The following is a 19,381-nucleotide window of genomic DNA, read 5'->3' on the forward strand; positions in this document are numbered from 1 at the left end:
GAGCGGCGGCACCGGGAGCGGCACCGGGAGCGCGGCTCGGGCTGGGCGCGGCGGAGCGGCACCGGGAGCATGGAGATGGAGAAGCGCTTGACGCTGGAGCTGCGCAACAAGAAGCCGAGCGAGGTGCGGCGGGCAGCGCGGCGGCGCGTGCCGCGGGCGGGCGGGCGCGGAGCGGAGCGGCGCTAGCCCCGCACCGCATGCGCTGCTGCCGCCGGCCCGGCCCGGCGCGGCTCCCGCGGGCTGCTCCGCCCGGGAAGGGCTCGGGGGCTGCGGGGATGAGCCTTTAGGTGCCGCCGGGGCCGCCCGTTCCCCTCCGCCGGCGGCCGCGGGGCCGGGCCCGGCGCTCCTCGCCCTCCCCGGGGCCGCCTCATCCCCGGGGCTTCTCCTCCGGCCGCCCCTTCCCGGATCTTCCGCTCCCGTTTCCCCGGGGCTCCGTGCTCCTTTCCCTGGATCTCCCTGTTCCCCGGGGCTCCCCGCTCCCTTTTCCCTGGATCTCCCTGTTCCCCGGGCTCCCCGCTCCCGTTCCCCGCTCTCCCGTCCCGGGCCGCCCCGCTGCGCCGTGGCCGGTCCCTCCCCGGCCCCGGGGACACTCGGTGTCGTGGCAGCCGAGCACGGGGGCATCGGGCGGCGAGCGGGGCTTTGGGTGGAGATTAAAGCGGCTCCGGGCACGGCCGGGGGATTTGCAGAGGAGCTGCGGGCGCCCGGTGCCCGTGCAGTGAGGCCAGGAGCTGCAGAGCCAGCGGGGTCAGGCTGGCTGTCCCTGCGTGTCCCGGGACCTGCTGTGTGTCCTGGGCCATCGGAAAGGGCCCGGCTCGGGTAAAGCTGGGCTTGGCACGGGTCACCCAGAGCAGCTGTGGCTGCCCCTGGATCCCTGGCAGTGCCCAAGGCCAGGCTGGATGGGGTTTGGAGCACCCTGGGACAGTGGAAGGTGTCCCTGCCTGTGGCAGGGTGGCTCTGGATGGGCTTTGAGGGCCCTCCAACCCAAACCATTCCAGCATTCCATGATAACCTGGTGGAGTTGAGGCTCACCTCTGTGCCCACACCTCACAGCAGCAGCCACCCAGGTGTGGCCTTTGCCACCTTCACATCCACCGCGGTGACAGTCCCAGCTGGGCTGGAGCACCTCAGTTGTGTGTCATGTTGGGAGCAAAACAAACCCTGCTGCAAAAGGTCTGAGAGCCTCAACTCGAACCCCCGAGCAGCGATGCCACTTGAGGAGTTTGAGGTGATAATTCATTCTGAGCCTGAGCTGTGCAGGTGGCAGAGGTGGCCCAGCAGCCCCCAGCCTGTCCCTCTGGGGAGGCAGAGTGGTTCAAAATGACTCCCTGGGAGTTGGCTGATGGGAGCAGGAGAGGTAAAATGGGAGCGCTGCGAAGGAGGAATTTGGAGAGCGCCACGAGCCTTCTGGCCAAGGCTCATTTTTGCATCTTGCTGTCAAGAATGTGTGGGGTAAAAGCAGGTTTTGGGAGTGGTTTGTGAGAGCTGGGGCTGTGTCTGGGGGGACAGGGGTGTTTCCTCCCAGGTGTTTGGGGACAGCAGTTCTGTGCTGGTGGTCCTGGTGGCATGGGGGGGTTGATTCCTTCAAGTGCTGAATTCCTGGAGGTTCCTGGATGTGGAATCCATGCTGGGCACTGTGTTTGGTGCCATCAGTGGCCTTGTGTCACCAGCCTGAGGTTGAGCTCATGTGCTGAGCCCTGCCCAGGCACCTGTGTCACCTCACTGACCCTGTCACAGGGAGGTCAGTCCTGTGGGGACAGGCATTCTGGCACCCCTGTGGCGTGGGGGACAAAGAGGGAGGGGACAAACCCTGCTGACCTGGTGTGGCCCCTCGTTAGCAGAGCCTGAAGCTGACTCTGAAAGCTTTATTGATGTGCAGGGAGCTTTGGGATGTGACCTCGTGGTTCCAAACCCCTGCAGGATGGGGACTTGCTGGGGACAGCAGGACTGTGTTGGTGGCTTGTGCTTAGAGGGTGAAACCCCAGCCACAGTGAGGGGCTGTCACCAAAAGTTATTTGGCTTTAAGGTTTTAAATTTGAGTGAGGAGGACCTGGAGGCACAGCTGTGCTCTGGGAGTGCTGGGGATGTCACCTGGAGGCCTGGGGGACGGTGGCAGTGTGGTGACAGCTGTGGGTGTCCCTGTGCAGGTGAAGGAGCTGGTGCTGGACAACTGTCGCTCAGAGGATGGCAAGGTGGTCGGGCTCTCCTCAGACTTTGAGAACCTGGAGTTCCTCAGCATGATCAACATCAACCTGCTCTCTGTGTCCAACCTCCCCAAACTCAACAAGCTCCGGAAGGTGAGTCAGGGCTCTGCTCCCATCTCCAGCAGCCCCTGGTGGCTGTTGGTTTTCCTGTATTTGCCAGAAAATACATTGAATTTTGCTCCTTGTGTGCTATCTGAGCAAGTGAGAGGGTTTGGTTTTAATGTGCAGCAAAACCCTTCTGAGCTCTTCAGGTGCTTAGTGCCCTTCCTGTCTTGCTTTTTTACTGTCAGAAGCTTCATGACACCATAAATATTTCGGATTTTGGAGCACTTACCATCATGGGGGTGGCTGGCAGCCCTGCAGAAAAGGGTTTTTAAGGGCAAACTTGACCTGCTGCTGTGGGAGCCGAAATTTGGGTGCTCACTGTAGCCCAGTTCTCGGTGCAATTTCCTTCCCTGTATCATGAGCTGAAACACTTTGGTGACCATGTGATATTCCCTCCCTTCAGCTGGAGCTGAGTGATAATAGGATTTCTGGTGGCCTTGAAGTTCTAGCAGAGAAAACTCCCAACCTGACACACTTGAACCTAAGTGGCAACAAGATCAAAGACATCAATACCCTGGAGCCCTTGGTGAGTGGAGGCTGTGCTGGAATCCCAGGGGATTTTTTTTGTCCCTTTTCCTTTGGGGATGGGGTCTGAGCAGCTGGAATCCAATGTCTTGGAATCCAATGTCTTGGTAACTGTTCCAACAGCACTTCGTGGTTCTGATGGGAACAGATTTGATCCCAGTTTGAGGCTGGGCCAGTAGTTAATGGCTCCTCAGTCTGGAAAAGCAGCAGCCAGTTGCTAAAAGAAGCGTGCAGTGGGGCTGGATGAGTAAAACTGTGGATGCTCAGTGCCCAGCTGAGAAGGGACCGGGAAAGGGTCGGAGGCAGCTGGAGGTAGGTGGCACCTTGGTGTCATGGAATGAGGTAACTGGACAGCACTGAGGGCATCTGTCCCATCAGCCTGGAGGTTCTGCTGTCCCAGCACTGCAGGACTCCCATTCCCACAGTGCTCAGGGAGGCTGGAAAAGGCCTCTGAGGCTCCACCTGAGCTGCCCCAGGAATGCTGTGAGGGACTCCTGAAAGGTCTGACACAGGGCATTTGTCTCACTGGCTGTTTGTCCATCCATTCCCTCCAGAAGCAGTTTGGGGTTGTTTTGCTCCTCTTTTCCTTGGCGTGGTGCCTGAGCTGGGCTGTGCCAAGGGCACCCAGGCTGCAGCTCTCCCTGAGCTCTGTCTGATCTTTTGAGCAGGATGAGTCCAGCTCAGCTACTCCTGAGCTTGCTGGGCCTGCTCAGAAGAAAGAAAGATTTGCAAATACACAGAGAGTTTGTTCCAGAAAGGGAAGTAGGACACAGGAGCTGGACAGAAACGTCTTGTGCCCACAATGAGAGGAGCAGTGACTCCTCTCCATCCGAGGAGCATGTGGGGCAGAACCACTCTGTGCTGGACCTGGGCAGTGCCCCAGCCACCCTGCCTCGCCTTCCTCATCTTCAGACAGAACTGTAAATAATCTTAACAAATTGATTTTTGCAGAAAAAGTTGCCAAACCTCCACAGTCTGGACCTGTTCAACTGCGAGGTGACGATGCTCATCAACTACCGGGAGAGCGTGTTCGCCCTCCTGCCCCAGCTCACCTACCTGGATGGCTTTGATGCAGACGAGCAGGAAGCCCCTGACTCAGACCCTGAAGCAGATGGGGATGCACTGGAAGATGATTATGAGAATGGGGAAGGTGAGGGTTTTGTGTCCTGCTGGTTTTCCTGCTTGGCAGTGACCCCTTTTGCACTTAGGGTGGGTTGCACCCATGGGGTTGGCACTGGAGGAGGGGCTCTGTGGGTCCCTCAGCCCTTCTCCCTCCCCCACCCCACTCCTGGGAGGGTGTGGGACTTGCTGGGAGGTGACAGGGCTTGGTGCTGTCCCTCCTCATCCTCTGTGACCCCTGCCTGCTGCTCACACAGCACTGAGGGGTGAGGAGTGCCTGGGTTTGGGAACTGGGGCACTTCCCTCCCTCTCTCCCTCCCCCCTTTAGTAGAAGGTGAGGAAGAGGAAGATGATGAGGAGGAAGATGATTTGGATGAAGAAGTCATTGATGACGAGGAAGATGAAGACGATGATCTGGAAGGTGAAGAGGAGGAGGATGGAGTAGATGATGAGGTGAGGCTGTCACCAGACCACGTTTGTCCCTTGTCTGGTGACTCAAGTGTCACAGGAGCCTCTCTGGGGGCAGATCTGAGAGTTTGCCATCCACTCTGGACTGCTGGGAGTCACAGACTCCAGAGAGTTTCCACTTCCATGGCTCTGATGATGGATCCATGCAGCCCCATCCTTGGGATGTCAGGAGCTCTTGGAGGTCCAGCAGCTTCTCCTGCCACCCTCAGGCTTCACTGGGGTGGCAGAGGGGAAGGAGGACTGGGGTTACTGCTCCTGGAATTGTTCTTGCTACAAATCCTCTTGTTTTCACCCCAGGAGGAAGATGAGGAGGAGGATGGTGAGGAGGATGAAGAAGATGAAGCTGAGGAGGGTGAGTTGAGTCCTGACAATCCAATTTCTTGCAGAACCCCCTCAACAGTCAAATATTTGGTGGTTTTGGAGCTTCCTCAGCCTCAGTGCAGGGCTGTTGTTGCTGCAGCTTTTCTGCCTGAGCAGTGTCATCACCAAGGGTCACACAGGGGAGGGAAAGGGTGAAATTCCAACCATGCTGGGTAATTCTGGGAAATGTGAGAGGTCAACTGCTTAGAAAAGCAGTTCTGGGAGCTGATGGGCCGTGCAGGAGCAGGGCTTCTGTCCCAGGAGGATGTGAGGGAATCTCTTGGGGGCCCATTCCCCTCTCAGACCTGAGCTTGGGGCAAGACTCCTCTGCTTGTACAAACATAAACACCCGGATGAGAGTTGATAGAATGTTGTGGCTGGTGTGAATTCAAGTGGTCTTGGATCAATCATGGAATTGTTAAGGTTGGGAAACCCCTCTGAGTCCAACCCCACCGTGTTCACCACTGGCCGCTGTCCCCAAGAGCCACATCCACATTGTTTTAAAAAGTTCCAGGGATGGTGATTCCACCACTGCCCTGGGCAGCCTGTGCCACTGCCTGATCACCTTCTCCCCTTCTCCTTGAGGGAATTTTTCCCAATATCCCATTTAAACCTCACCTGGTGCAACTTGAGGCCATTTCCTCTTACCCTGTCACTTGTTACCTGGGACAAGACTGTCCCCCCTGAGCTGTCCCCTCCTGTCAGGAGTTGTGCAGAGCCCCAAGATCCCCCTGAGCCTCCTTTTCTCCAGGCTGAGACACCCCAGCTCCCTCAGCCCCTCCTGGTGCTCCAGACCCTTCCCCAGCTCTGTTCCCTCCCCTGGACACCCCCAGCCCCTTCAGGTCCTTCGTGTCAGGAGGGCTCCAAAACTGCCCCAGGATTTGAGGCCTCAGCAGAGCCAGCCCAGGGGCCCTGAGCTTGGTCAGGAGTGCCTGATTTCTGCAGATGCTGTGCTTTTGAGGGTGCTCAACAAAAAAAAAACAAACAAAACCAAACCCTTTTCAGCTGTTATACAGAGGCTTGGAGGGCAGAGAAAGTTGTTGGTGTCTCGTGTCAGCCCAGGCTTTTGCAGGAGGAGCAGGGCAGGGTGGATCTGCTCCCAAGTGGTGCCAGTCTGTCCCGTGCCTGCTCCCACTGCAGAGCCCAGCTGCTGGAAGAGTGAATCCCCCCTCTCTTTGCAGACCATCCGTGTGGGGAGAAGAGAAAACGAAGTCTAGAGGATGAAGGAGAGGAAGATGCAGAGGACGAAGAGGATGATGAGGATGACTGATCCCAGCGAGCCAATCAGTTTTACAGACTCTGACTGCTTGTTTTAACCTCCCCGTTGTGTCTGTGTGAGACTGTAAATCCCTGTCTCCCACTCCTCCTCCTCCCCCTTTGTATGGCTGCAGCGTCACAATATATTTTTTTAAGATTTAGAATACTGTAGGCATTCAGGGGAATCTTCCATACAAGGCTCACTTTTTTCTCACAAGTATCTCATGACCAAAGGCTTTTCTCCGTTCGGTGGTTTGTGCAGCAGCTTAAAAAAAAAAAGGCAGAAAAAAAAGCGCAAAAATATAATCAAAAAAAAAAGAGGGGGAAAAAAAAATCTCCTCCTTAGGGTATCTGTGTGTCCGAAATCAGCTGTGCCACACTGGACCCAGAGCTCCAGCTGTCACCCTGCCAGCACAGAAGGCCTTTGCCACCCTCGTGCCCTCAGCCCAGGGCTCTGGAGACGCTTTTTGAGCCACCTCGGGTGCAAAATCTGGTTCGTCTGCGTGGACTCAACGATCCTGAGGGTGTCTCAGATCTGAAATCATGGTGATGTGATCTCTGGACGTGCTTGAAGATGCTTTAGTGCTGGGGAAGGGGGGTGCCTGGGGTTTTGGGGGGAGGGGGAGGGAGGGGCTGCTTGCATGACCTGGTACCTCTGCCGCTGCACCTTGCAGTAACCCTGCACTTGCTTTCCTATTTTATTTTGTAAACTGGAACGTTTTTCCCAGTGGCCACTTCAGAACCATCCCTTGGGCTGTCCCGTGAGGGGGTTTTTGTGGCTGTGTCCGTGTTGTGGGGAGCCCTGCAGCAGCTTTGGGAAGGGATAGGGAATGCAGGTGAGGGGGTACTGCTCCCCCAGCCCTCATTTCACACTGCACAGCCCTGTGCAGCCACCATCACTGTGATGCTCCTGCAGACCGTGTTAGCCTGGAAATTCTCAGGGTCCTTCTGCCAGCCAGTGCCACCTCTGCACGGGCCCCTGGTGCCAGCCTGGCCTGGCCATCCTCCTCTTCCTCCTCCTGGGAGCAGAGCTCCAGCTCCCCCCTGGCGTCCCCGCTGTGGGGGTGGCACCCCGAGCTGGCTGCAGGGAGGATGGGGGGAAGGCAGCCAGGTGCATGCAGCATTCCCAACCCCATTCCCACCTTCCCTGCCGTCCCAGAGGTGTCCAGCCAGCGCATCCCTCGGGAGGAGGGCCCGGGGAGGGAGGTGGGGGCAGCCCGGGGGTGCAGACAAGCACTGGCACTTTGTGGCATTCCCGCTGGGGCTCCGTGTGCCCCCGGGGCCGAGCTCCAGCCCTGCCCTCCCCTCCGGGGGTGTGTTCATCACATCCCCCTTCCCGTCTCGCTTTGCTGGTGTCTCTTGCATTGTACAGTCGCTGTGACCATTCGGAGAAGTAATCCTGTAAAATGCAAACTGAGTAACTTATAAATGTTTAAGGAATTTTAAAAAAAGAAAGAAAAAAAAAAGAGCAGCAGTTACTTCTAATTTTTTTTCCCTGCATTTTTAGCAGATTGTATGGATTTTATATTAGCCTAGTAACTGTCAGGTTTTGATTGGTCGGACTAGTCCCAGAAATAAGGATCTCCAGCCCTTTTGTATCTTTTGTTACAAAATTTGGATAAAACTTTTAATAAAGACTTCCGTTTTTAAAAATCCATTGCTATGGAGCTTGTCTTGGCTGCCTCTGCCTTGGGCCCAGCCAGGAATGCTCGGAGTGGGGGCTCTGGGGCACGTTTGGGTTTCTGCTGGGAGCAGGGACTGTCCCCTGTCCCCAGGAGGGTGGGTTTGGGACAGTGGGGGCTCTGCTGTGGGCTGGGGTCCCAGCACCATGGGCTCTGCAGGACCCAGGCTCAGGGACAGCTTGGGAAGGGGCTCCCTCCTGCCTTTGGGGTGGCACCTGGAGGAGGCAGGGCAGTGTTCAGTGGGCAGGGGGCCAGGGCTGTGCCAGCTGGGCATGGGGGCTGAGCTGTGTCCCCCTCTGGCACTTGGGGTCCCTCCCTTTGGGGTGCTCCGTGACCCCGTGCTGGCTCTGTGATAAGCTGTCACTCTGCCAGGTCTCAGCAGCTCAGGGACACTTCAGGGTGTCCCTCAGGGCTTGAGGGGACCGGGCTGGGCTGGGGAGGGCACGGTGCCAGCTCAGGGGGGCTGCAGGAGAGAGCCCTGGGGCATCCCGGGGTGCTGCTCACCCTCTGGGGGATGGCAGCAGGAGGAAAAAGGGATGGCAGCAGGAGAAAGGAGGGGATGACAGCAGGAGGAAGGAAGGGATGGCAGCAGGAGGGAAGAGATGGCAGCAGGAGGAGGGGATGGCAGCAGAAGGAGGGGATGGCAGCAGGAGGAGGGATGCCCACCCCCCCAGGTGGCCACTGGGCCTTTCTGAGCCCTGTCCCGCTGCTTGTGGCCCCTCCCAGCGCTGGCAGCAGCAGAGCAGGGCAGGGGCTGCCGGCTCTTGCAGTGCTCCCATCCCTCGCTCCCAGCCAGGGCTGGCGTGGGCACCAGCAGGTCCCAGCACGCCTCCCCTCAAACCAGTTTGCAGCAAACTTTTCACCCCGCTGGGCTGGGCTGGCAGAGCGGGACCGGGGCAGCCCCAGGCTGCTCCCACGGGGGGTGCAGCCCCCCAGGCTGGGCACCTGGGCCCTTGCCCCTCCCGGTGGCTCTTCTGGGCCATTCCATGCCCTCTGTCTGCGGCAGGGCTGGGACAGGCACGGAGGCTGCCCGGGGCTCGGGGTCCCCCCCTGCTCTGGCTGCTGGGGTGCAGCTGGCAGGGGCTGCAGCCCTGTGTGCCCTGGGATGTGCTGGCAGGGGGCAGGGGCAGCACGGGGCGTCCCTTCCCTTCCTCAGACCTTCCCCTTTCCCAAACTCCTCTTTCCCAAACTCTTCCCTTTCCCCTTTCCCAAACTCTCCCCTTTCCCTTCCCCAAACTCTTCCCTTTCTCCTTCCCCAAGCCAGCCCCTGGCAGGGCCAGCCCTGGAGCACAGGGTCACACCCCCTGTGTCCCCACGTCCCCCTCCTTTGGTTTTGGGGGCTCCTCAGAGCCAGCCCCGCTGCCCCCTCCCCACGGGGACTGACAGAGCCTCTCCCGGCTGCCGCTCCTGTACAATTCCCATTTATTTTTCCGAGATCTCATTCCAGAGAAGTCCACTAACTCCTGAGAACCTACCGGGCTCCCCGCAGAGCCCCCGGGGCTGAAGCAACAAAACCTTTCGGGAGGGACATTCAGCGGTTCCGGCGGCGGCAGAGTCCCAAAAATAAAAAGGGAGAAATCCCAGGGGAAACATCGGTCCCTCTGCTGCTCCTGTCCCCAGGGAGGGCTGCCTGTCCCAGCACAGTGGCAGGGCTGTGCTGTGCCCCCTGCCCGGCTCAGGGAGGTGCAGGAGAGTCCCTTGGGAGCCGAGGGCATCAAAGCTGGGAGTACAGGGAGTTCTCCATCTCCGGCGGCAGCTTGGCGTGGAACGGGGCCAGGCCCACCCCGAAATCTGGAGGGAGAGGGAAGAGAGCTGTCAGCACCTTGTGGGGGACACATGGACCCCCAGGGGCATCACAGGGGCTGGGGGGCACGGGGGGGGCACACAGACACCCCCAGGGGCATCACAGGAGCTGGGGGGCACAGGGAGGGCACAAGGACTCCCCCAGGGGCATCAGGAGAGTCGGGGGGCACAGGGAGGGCACAAGGACTCCCCCAGGGGCATCAGGAGAGTCGGGGGGCACAGGGAGGGCATGGGGGGGCACAGGGGGGCACACAGACACCCCCAGGGGCATTGAGGGGTCAGGGGCACAGGGGGGCACACAGACACCCCCAGGAGCATTGCAGGGATTGGGGGTACAGAGAAGGCAAGGACATAGACCCCTCCAGAGCACAGCAGGGATTGGGGAGGCATGGAAAGGGCACAGGGAGGGCACAGAGTCCCCAAGGGCATTGAGGATCTGGGGGCACTGGAAAGGCACACAGGCACCCCCAGGCCATTGCAATTGCAGGGGCTGGGGGCACAGAGGGGCACACAGACACCCCTGGGGCATTGCAGGGGTTGGGGGGCACAGGGAGGGCACTGGGGGGGGGCACACAGACACCCCCAGGGGCATTGAGGGGTTGGGGGCACTGGGGGGCACACAAACCCCAAGGGCATTGAGCATCTGGGGGCACAGAAGGGGCACACAGACCCCTCCAGGGCACTGCTGCAGGCTGGGGAAGCAGGGACTGGAACTCGGCCAGGCTGTGCCAGGCCAGAGGAGGCAGGATGTGCCTTATCCCTGTGGATCCCTGCCACCCCCGGGAGCATCCCGGCAGCCAGGGGGTCCCTCCCCGGGGGGGTCCTTCCCTCCCGTACCCATCTCGGCCTCCAGGCGCCCGGGCGGGGGGTTCTTGCGGTGGTCCTCGATGTGCAGGGTCATCTCCTCGCGGGAGGCGGCGGAGAAGGGGCACTGCGTGCAGCTGTAGCGGCCCCGCGTGTGCTCCCAGACGATGCGGCTGTTGGAGGAGTGCCCTGCAAGGACGGGCGGGCAGGGAAGCACAGGGATCGCCCAGAGCCGGGGGGTGCAGAGGCGAGATGGGGGCTGGAGCCCCCCGCTCTGAGCCCCACTCGCTCAGGGGGGCCCTTCCCGGGGGAAGAACCCCGAGTGTGGGAGCAGGGGGCCAGGCAGCGAAGGGCAGGGCGGGTTCTGGGCTCGGACTGGGGGCACTGGGGGCACTGGGGGCACTGGAGCCCGGGCAGCTGCTGCTGCTGCTCCTCCTCCTGCTGCTTCTGCCCTCGGGGCCAGGCTGGGGGGTTTTGGGGGGGTGCAGCCGGTAACCCCCCCTGCCTCGGAGCCCACCGGGGCCACATCCCCTCTCCTCATGGCTCCCAAAAAAGGAGGGAGCCCGCCCTCCCCCTCTGCCCTCCGGGGAGCACCGCAGTGCCCCTGGGGCATCTCCCATCCCCTGTGGCCCCCCCCAAGCAGCCCCCACCCAGCAGGTGCCAAACTAACCTGGAGTCACTCCTGAGCCAAAGCATGGGAGGAGTGGGCTGACACTCACACCTGCGGAGGGAATCGAGGGCCGAGACAAGCATTAGGTCTTCCCCTCCCTGGGGGGGACTCGTGGGGGGCAGGCCTGGCCCGGCCCCCCCGCCTCGCACCCCCAGCACACCGGGGAGCAGCAGGCCCGGGAGAATTTGGAGGCGGTTTTTTGGCGCTCGCCGGTGCTTTTTCCCAATGGAACACCACACTGGGGGTGGCACGGGGCTTTTTTTTTGGGGACGGGGATGGGAGGAGGGGGCCGGATCCTCGGCTGGGCGGTGGCGGGTCCTCCTCGGGAGCTGCTGCTGGTCAAGGCGGGAGCAGAAGAAGGTTTGTCCCGCACGGCTCGGCGCTCTCACCTTGGCTTTTCTTCCAGACGGCGTTGGCGACGCTGGGGGGGCCGTGGCCCGGCAGGAAGGGCCGCAGGCGGTGCTGAGCCGGGGGCTGCGCCAGCCCGTAGGGCGAGGGGGGCACGTAGGGCAGGAAAGGCCCCGGCACCGAGGACGGGGCCGGCCCCGGGAAGCGAGTCAAGGACGAGGGCCCGAACAGGCCGGGCTCCAGCAGCGGGAAGGGGTGCGGGGCCCCCGACACCAGCGGCTCCAGCGGGCCGGGCAGCGCCGCCGGGGCAGAGTCCGGCGATTCCTTCTGCAGGGGCGGCTTGGGCAGCGCCTCGGGGGGCTTGGGGGGCTCCTGCTCCGGGGCAGCGGGAGGCAGCGAGGGCCGGTCGGGCCTGGCCGGGGGCGCGGGGCCGCTGGCGCTGTCGGAGCAGACGTGCAGGTGCTTGAAGAGCGAGCGGTGCGTGCGGAAGCGCAGCAGGCAGTTCTCACACCTGGGCCGGGAGAGAGCCGTGACAGAGTCTGCGAGGGGGTGATGGGCACACGGGGATGGTTCTTGGACAAAATTATATTGGCTGGGCACGAGGCAAACCTGGGGCTGAGCCCTGAGTTGTCACTGTCCCTTCCTGCATCTTTGTGGTCCCCAAAGCCCCCAAATATCTCCTGAGGCATCACTAGGATCCTGCTCATGTCCAGCCCACAGCAACTGTAGCCACAATTTCCGCCAAAGTGGAGGAATTCCTCCAAGGATCCTCCAAGGGGATCCCCTCCAAGGCACAGCCAGACCAGGGATTGCTGGAGCTGCTCCTGCTCCCAGGGCTGGGGGCTCACTGGCTGCTCCCCTCAAAATCCCAAAGGGTTTTGCAGCCAGGAGGAGCAGCAGCTCCCACTGAGTGCCTGGGAGATGATGATGGGCACGTGGGGATGGTTCTTGGCCAAAATTACATTGGCTTGGCACGAGGTTCCCACATGGATAAGCCAAACTTGAATTCCCAGTGAAAATCATCTGGAAAACCCCCTCAGTCTGGGAGATTTCTCTGTAGTGTCTTAATGTTGGAGTGAGAGACAAAATGGTGCTAATAATGACAATAATAATGTTAATAAATAATAAGCAATGATGAAAATAGGGACAAAAGGATCAAATAAAAAGGATAAAAGGGTAAAAATATTTATAATAACGCTGATAATGATGATACTGATAATAATGTCAATAATAACAACAGTAATATCAGTGCTGGGGCTGTGAAGTGGGCACTGGCAGATGCTTCCCCAAGAGCTCAATAACTCCTTGGGAGATCTCCCTGGAGATCAGCTCTGCTGGCCAGGTGTCCCCAGAGGGGACGGGAGGGGCACAGGGAGCAGAGGGACTCACTTGAAGTAGCGGTTGGGTTTGTAGTGCACCTTCATGTGGGCCATGAGGTCCTGCATGCTGGGGAAGGTCTCGCTGCAGCCCAGGGTGGGGCAGTGGAAGGTTTTGCCTGGGCAGAGGAATTTGGAGAGAGATTTAGCACCAGCCCCGCTGCTGGGGCTGCAGCACCTCCCAGCTGCCCCACTCCCATCTCATCTCCCACCACCAGCTCTGCCTCCGCCCTGAGCCCTGCTCTGCCCCTTCCAGCCAACAAAAGGGCACGTGGCGTGTCCTGGCCTTACCCTCGAGGGACTGCGTGGGTCTGTAGTGGACCTTCAGGTGGTCCATCAGCTCCTGCATGCTGGGGAAGGCCAGTTTGCAGCCGTAGCTCGAGCACTGGTAGTGTTTTCCTGCAAGGACACAGATCCGTCGGGCTCGTCCCTGCCCCGGCTGTCGCTGTCCCCTCCCCGGGGCGGGGCTGGCCTCACCTGGGACAGGTCTGCGCTTCAGCGGCCGCAGCTCCGGGGCCGGGGTCCCTCCGCTCCCCGCCACCGGCATCGGGGCACCGGGCAGGGCTGGGTCACTGCAGCCTGTGGGGAGAGGTGTGAGGCTCGGTCCTGCCAAGCCAGCCCCCTGCCCTTAGCCCTGCCAAGCCAGCCCCCTGCCCTTAGCCCTGCCAAGCCAGCCCCCTGCCCTTAGCCCTGCCAAACCAGCCCCCTGCCCTCGGCCCTGCCCGGGGAGAGGTGTGAGGCTCGGCCCTGCCAAGCCAGCCCCCTGCCCTCCCCATCCCCCAGCCCTGCCAACCAGCCCGCATCCCTTAACTCTGCCAAGCCAGCCCCCTGCCCTTAGCCCTGCCAAATCCATCCCCATCCCTCGGCCCTGCCAAGCCAGCCCCCTGCCCTCCCCATCCCTTCAGGACACGGAAATGTGGCCGGGGGGCTGGAGCCCCCATGGTGTGAGGGGCTGTGCTCTAGGGAAGGCTGATGGTGGCTGAACACGCTGGGTGATGCCACCTGCACACCCAGGCATGCCTTGGCACACCTGGGCACATCCCCATGGGGGGTTTGGCTAAAGGGACCTCCCAGCCACAGAACCAAAGGCTTCCCCTGTTCCTGCCCCCCCAGGGCACTCACCTGCCCCCTCCGTGCAGAATTTCCCCCGCAGGGAGAAGGTGGCCACAGCCTCGTCCTTCTCAGTCTTCATGGCCTGGCCGGAGCTGGGCACGGGCACAGGGACAGGGAGAGGGACAGGGCGGCTCCTCCCGGCAGTGCTGCATCGGGAGCAGGAGGGGAGGGAGGTCAGAGCCCAGCCCGAGGCCAGTGACTCCCTCCTCCTCCTCCTCCTCTTCTTCTTTTTCCTCCTCCTCCTCGTTGCCCTGTGGTCGTGGGGCCGATCCTCCCACCGGGGGCTGATCCCAGAGCTGTCATTGTCCCTTCCTGCCTCTCCATCCCAGGGTGGTCCCCAAAGCCCCCAAACATTCCACCCAGGATTCTGCTCACGTCCAGCCCACTGGACAGCCAACTGCAGCCACAATTTCCGCCAAAGTGGAGGAATTCCTCCAAGGATCCTCCAAGTAAAGCCCCCAAACATTCCACCCAGGATCCTGCTTGCATCCAGCCCACAACAACTGCAGCCACAATTTCCCCCAAACTGGGGGAATTCCTCCAAGGATCCTCCAAGGGGATCCCCTCCAAGGCACAGCCAGACCAGGGATTGCTGGAGCTGCTCCTGCTCCCAGGGCTGGGGGCTCACTGGCTGCTCCCCTCAAAATCCCAAAGGGTTTTGCAGCCAGGAGGAGCAGCAGCTCCCACTGAGTGCCTGGGAGATGATGATGGGCACGTGGGGATGGTTCTTGGCCAAAATTACATTGGCTTGGCACGAGGTTCCCACATGGATAAGCCAAACTTGAATTCCCAGTGAAAATCATCTGGAAAACCCCCTCAGTCTGGGAGATTTCTCTGTAGTGTCTTAATGTTGGAGTGAGAGACAAAATGGTGCTAATAATGGCAATAATAATGTTCATAAATAATAAGCAATGATGAAAATAAGGACAAAAGGATCAAATAAAAAGGATTAAAGGGTAAAAATATTTATAATAATGCTGATAATGATGATATTGATAATAAGGACAATAATAACAACAGTAATATCAGTGCTGGGGCTGTGGAGTGAGCACAGGCAGATGCTTCCCCAAGAGCTCAGTAACTCCTTGGGAGATCTCCCTGGAGATCAGCTCTGCTGGCTGGGACACCCCATCCTTCCCAAAACATCTGCTCCAGAGGCATTTCCCCAGCTTTTGGCTCTGGGGGCTCTGGCCCAGAGGGGCTCAGCCTGGCCAAGCTGGGCTCAGCAGCTGTTCCTGCAGCACCCAGCACAGCCAGTGGGAAAAAAAACAGGGAGGGGGAAAAATCCATGTGGGATTATTCCTGTGGCTGCACCCGGGCTCCTGGCTTTGTTCTGGGGGTTATGGGGCCTTTTTTTTGTTGTTGTTTTCTCAGCTCAGCAGCCTCGGGATGGAATCAGCCAGCCATGGAGGGGGGTTGGCCATGGAAAAGGAATCTGGGGCAGAGCTGGGGCTGCTCATGGCCCAGGAGGAGAAATTCAGCCCTGCATGGAGGGGATGCTCCATCTCCATCCCTGCAGGACATGGGGAAAGCATGGAAATTTCCTGGCAGCTTTGATGGAGCTTTGTTTATCAGGTGGAAATGAGAGGTTTGGTGAGAAAAAGGGGTCTTGGGAATCTTCTTTTTGGGGGAGAAAATGCTGAAAAGGTCAAGACAGGGCTGTGTCTGCCTGCCCAGCCCCTGGGCAATGTCCCTGTGGCACTGCCACATTTTGGTGCCCAACCCTGAAGTGTCAGAGCTGGAACCACTGGTGCTGAAGAGTTCAGTGAAGCAAAATTCCTGCTGGAAATGCCCTTCTAGATCAAAGCTGGGGGCCCAGCCTGGGCTCAGCATCCCTGGCAGAGCCCTGGGACCAACAGGCTCCAGATGAGCCCAAAGGGAGCAGGGCCATGGCACTGGGAGCTCAGGGGCAGCAAAGGGAAGTTTCCCCAGGAAATCAGGAAATTCTTCCCCACCAGCACTGCAGCAGGGACAGGAGCTCCTGGAGCCCCAGGGCCAAAGCCAGCAGCGCCTTGGGGTGCTGGAATCTCCGTCCTGTCCCTCTGGGATCACAGATGCCACATGGAGGGTGGCATTCCCTGTTACAGCATCCCAGTGATGCCTTGTAAGCTGATTTTTTCTCTGGAAAAGCTGGGAAACCTCTTGAGCAGAGCCTGTGAGGGCAGGCAGGATGGACACTTGGCCTGTGGCCCCAGTGTTCCCCACAGGTGACATGGCAGAGGACACGGTGGCAGCACTGCGGCATCACCCTGTGCACAGCCCAGGTTTTTGGAGAGCAGGTGGCACCTGGATCATCTTGCTGTCATTTGTCACCTCCCATGGGATGCTGGCCAACAACCCCCCTCCTCCAGGACTGTCTGTTCTGCAGCCCTGAGTGTGACACCATGGCCCAGGTGCTGCTGAGCTGCCTCTGTCCCCATCCCCAGTGACCTCCCATGGTCACCAGGGCTGTGACTGGCCCAGGGCTGTGACTGCCCCAGGGATGTGACTGCCCCACTACAGCCTTCCAGAGACAGATGTCACCCCCCTGGTGACACAATTCCCCCAGAGACAGGACCCCCCCAGAAATATGGCTCTCCCAAGATGTGACCACCAGTGCCCTGGAGCCCCAATCCTGGAGCCACCACTTTCACTGTCACTATCCCCATTATTATTATTATTTCCTGCCACCCCAAAAAGCTTCTGGCACAAAACTCTCTCATCCCAACCCCTGTGGGGTGAACAGGGACCCCAAAACCCCTTCCAGGGGCTGCCAGCCATGAGGGTGGGCAGGATGTTTGCAGCTGCCCATCACCCCGAGCAGGCTGTGCTGCTGATTCAGTGAATAATTAACACAGCTCATCCCCCTCAAACCATCCGGGGGCTTTATCCATATCCCGAGACTTTGCTCAACCCACCCCGCGAGGATAAAGGGGACAAATAATCGGATTGGAGCATCTCTGAAGCCCGAGGATGAGGAGGCTGCCCCCAAAGGCGGCTCCTGGGCGCAGGAGAGGAGACAAAGGCTGGGAACAAGGGGCTCATGTGATCGCGCAGCCGGCGAGCGCCGGGGGAGGAAGCGCCGGCGGTGCCAGCGGCTCCGCTCCTGCCCGTGCCACCAGCCCCAGCTCAAACACACCCCGAGGGTTCTCCTGGAGCCTTCAGATACCGCGGGGAGCCCGCACAGAGCTGGGGGGTGATGGGGAGGATGCTCCAGGGGTCCAAGGCAAGGTGGGTGCCCCAATCCAGGCAAAGCTGCTGCCGGGGTGCCACCCTCCCTGGGGGGGGTTCCCTGCTTTCCAACTCAGAATCTGCCTGGAGAGCCTGAGGATTCCACCCCAAAGCCAGGGTGGTCACCAGAGGGGCGAGTGCTGAGCCCTGTGCTGGCCTGGGTGTCACATCCAGCTCAGTCCAGGCCCCTCTTCCCTCTGAGGGGAGGGTCCCCCTGTCCCCCAGATCGCTCCAAGCCCTGCTGCCATCTCCCCACATTCCCACACCACCCCGGTGCCCACCTTTACCTGCCTGCCCGTGGATGGCCCATGGGAAAAGCCCCACTTTGCCTTCAGGAGCCACCTGGGGATGTTGGAGCTCCCTCCCTGAGCCTGGACAAAGCTGAGCCCAGCACCAGGCAAGCTCGGCCCATGGCCAAGGCCAGGAACCCGGGGCACTGAGAGCCACAGAGCGGCTCCCAGAGGTGAGGGAGGATGGAGGGAGCACGGGCAGATCTCGGCAGGTGCATCCCGGGATGTGAGGGGGTCCTGCTGCTCCCCCAGGCCACACACCTGCCAGGACCCAGGGCTGGTGGCTCCCATCTCCCTGTCAGCCCCACGAGCGGTAACCCCAGGGTAGCCCCCATGGCCACCGGTTTCTGGGGCTGGGGCCATACATTATGGCTACAATGACACCACGGCCACCTCTCCGTGACAGTGGCCCCGTGACCCAGAGCCCCCGCGGGCAGCAGCCCCGGGGTTGGTGCAGGTCCCGGCTCCCTGCAGAGCCCCGGTATCCCGGGCCCCAGTCCGGTACCGCTGCTGTCCCCGGTGCAGCTCCAGCCCCGGTACCGATCCATCATCTGGTACCGCTACAGCCCCGGTACCGCTACAGCCTTCCAGAGGTTTTGGCCCCGGTACCGATCCAGCCCCGGTGCCGGTTCATCCCCGGTACCGGTACAGCCCCGGTGCCGATCCAGCCCCGGTGTCAGCACACCCCCGGCCCGCTACATCCCCCGGTGCCAGTGCTCCCTTCCCGGTGCCAGCACCCCGCCGGTGCCGGGGCATCCCCCGATACCGGTACGGTCCCGGTGCCCGCACATCCTCGGTGCCGATACGGTCCCGGTGCCGGTACACCCCCGCCGGTGCCGGCAAAGCTCCCGCTGTCCCCGCACCCCCTGTGCCGGTCCATCCCGGGTGCCGGCCCGTTCCCGATCCCGGTCCTCCCCCGGTCCCTCCCGGCCGTACCGGGGCTGCGGCGGGGCCGGCGCCGCCCGGGTCGCGCATCAGCGGCGGGGCGGCCGCGGGGCCATTTTCTGTGCGGAGCTGTCGCGAGAGCGGGGGGAGGAGGAGGAGGATGACGGGGGGGAGGAAGGAGCGTGCGGAAGGGCGGGCGGGGGCCTCGGGGGGGGACCCGGCCCCGCCCCGCCCCGTTCCCCCCCTTCCCCAGCGGCTTCTCCCGGGAGATTGTCCGCATCCCAGCGTCTGCGGGCAGCTCGAGCATCCCGGGGGTTGTGGAGCATCCCGGGGGCTTTGGAGCATCCAGGGGATTTTGGAGCGTCCTGAGGGTTTTGGAACATTCCGGGATTTTGGAGCATCCTGGGGGTTTTTGGAGGATCCCGGGGTTTTGGAGCATCCCGGAGTTTTGGAGGCTCCCGGGGTTTTGGAGGGTCCGGGGGGTTTTGGAGAGTCCTGGGGTTTTGGAGGATCCAGGAGATTTTGGAGGATCCAGGGGGTTTTGAAGCATACCGGGGGTTTTGGAGCATACCGGGATTTTGGAGCATCCTGGGGGTTTTTGGAGGATCCTGGGATTTTGGAGCATTCCAGAGGTTTTGGAGTATCCTGGGGGTTTTGGAGCATCCCGGGGTTTTGGAGCATCCCAGGGTTTTGGAGCATTCCAGGGATTTTTTGAAGATCCCAGGGTTTTGGAGCATTCCAGAGGTTTTGGAGTATCCTGGGATTTTGGAGCATCCTGGAGGTTTTCTTTGAGGATCCTGGGGTTTTGGGGCATCCTGGGGTTTTGGAGCATTCCAGGGTTTTTGGAGCATCCCGGAGTTTTGGAGCATCCCAGGGTTCTGGAGCATGCTGGGGTTTTTTTGAAGATCCCAGGGTTTTGGGGCATCCCGGAGGTTTTGGAGTATCCTGGGGTTTTGGAGCATCCCGGGATTTTGGAGCATCCTGGAGGTTTTCTTTGAGGATCCCGGGGTTTTGGGTCATCCTGGGATTTTGGAGCATTCCAAGGGTCTTCAAACATCCCAGAGAGGGAAAGGCAGCAGCACTTCCTGAAGGCCTTGGAACATCCCAGGGCTTTTGGAACATCCCGGGACTTTGGAGCATCCGGGGAGTCTGCCAAGTGCCCCAG

The 19,381-nt window shown here is 60.6% G+C and overlaps 2 protein-coding genes across 5 annotated transcripts; one reads left to right on the plus strand and one right to left on the minus strand.

The window, feature by feature from the left end:
- Positions 1-6: 6 nt before the first annotated feature.
- LOC120498093 (acidic leucine-rich nuclear phosphoprotein 32 family member B) lies at positions 7-7,692 on the plus strand. 2 transcript variants are annotated; one of them, XM_039700420.1, is made up of 7 exons: positions 7-123; positions 2,145-2,294; positions 2,710-2,832; positions 3,783-3,981; positions 4,279-4,403; positions 4,716-4,770; positions 5,960-7,692. In XM_039700420.1, exons 1-7 carry the CDS (start codon positions 70-72, stop codon positions 6,046-6,048), a joined length of 795 nt encoding a protein of 264 aa, XP_039556354.1. In that variant the 5' UTR covers positions 7-69; the 3' UTR covers positions 6,049-7,692. The 2 variants fall into 2 exon arrangements, with proteins under 2 accessions (XP_039556354.1, XP_039556355.1); XM_039700421.1 differs by having other exon boundaries at positions 4,282-4,403.
- Positions 7,693-8,933: 1,241 nt separating this feature from the next.
- Positions 8,934-18,364, minus strand: ZNF414 (zinc finger protein 414). Of its 3 annotated transcripts, none has more exons than XR_005626633.1 (9): positions 18,268-18,364; positions 13,841-13,977; positions 13,196-13,297; positions 13,010-13,117; positions 12,732-12,837; positions 11,384-11,853; positions 10,995-11,045; positions 10,358-10,497; positions 8,934-9,508 (listed from the first exon to the last, which is right to left on the minus strand). XR_005626633.1 is itself a non-coding variant. In XM_039700407.1 (9 exons), exons 2-9 carry the CDS (start codon positions 13,908-13,910, stop codon positions 9,432-9,434), a joined length of 1,140 nt encoding a protein of 379 aa, XP_039556341.1. In that variant the 5' UTR covers positions 13,911-13,977; positions 18,268-18,364; the 3' UTR covers positions 8,939-9,431. The 3 variants fall into 3 exon arrangements, 2 of the variants coding, with proteins under 2 accessions (XP_039556342.1, XP_039556341.1); XM_039700407.1 differs by having other exon boundaries at positions 8,939-9,508; positions 10,358-10,513; XM_039700408.1 differs by lacking the exon at positions 10,995-11,045 and having other exon boundaries at positions 8,937-9,508; positions 10,358-10,513.
- Positions 18,365-19,381: the final 1,017 nt, after the last annotated feature.

Source organism: Passer montanus, unplaced genomic scaffold (genome assembly GCF_014805655.1).
Source record: "Passer montanus isolate IOZ18808 unplaced genomic scaffold, ASM1480565v1 scaffold140, whole genome shotgun sequence".
In the NCBI taxonomy this organism is placed as follows: Eukaryota; Metazoa; Chordata; class Aves; order Passeriformes; family Passeridae; genus Passer; species Passer montanus.

Bases quoted from the DNA above. Each gene is read 5' to 3' on its own strand.
- LOC120498093 (XM_039700420.1), top strand. From the start codon at position 70: ATGGAGATGGAGAAGCGCTTGACGCTGGAGCTGCGCAACAAGAAGCCG. The intron at 2,295-2,709 runs GTGAGTCAGGGC...CCCTCCCTTCAG, and splicing joins AACTCAACAAGCTCCGGAAG to CTGGAGCTGAGTGATAATAG. The intron at 3,982-4,278 runs GTGAGGGTTTTG...TCCCCCCTTTAG, and splicing joins TGATTATGAGAATGGGGAAG to TAGAAGGTGAGGAAGAGGAA.
- ZNF414 (XM_039700407.1), bottom strand. From the start codon at position 13,910: ATGAAGACTGAGAAGGACGAGGCTGTGGCCACCTTCTCCCTGCGGGGG. The intron at 13,298-13,840 runs GTGAGTGCCCTG...CTCTCCCCACAG, and splicing joins ATTCTGCACGGAGGGGGCAG to GCTGCAGTGACCCAGCCCTG. The intron at 12,838-13,009 runs GTAAGGCCAGGA...TCCTCTGCCCAG, and splicing joins ACCCACGCAGTCCCTCGAGG to GCAAAACCTTCCACTGCCCC.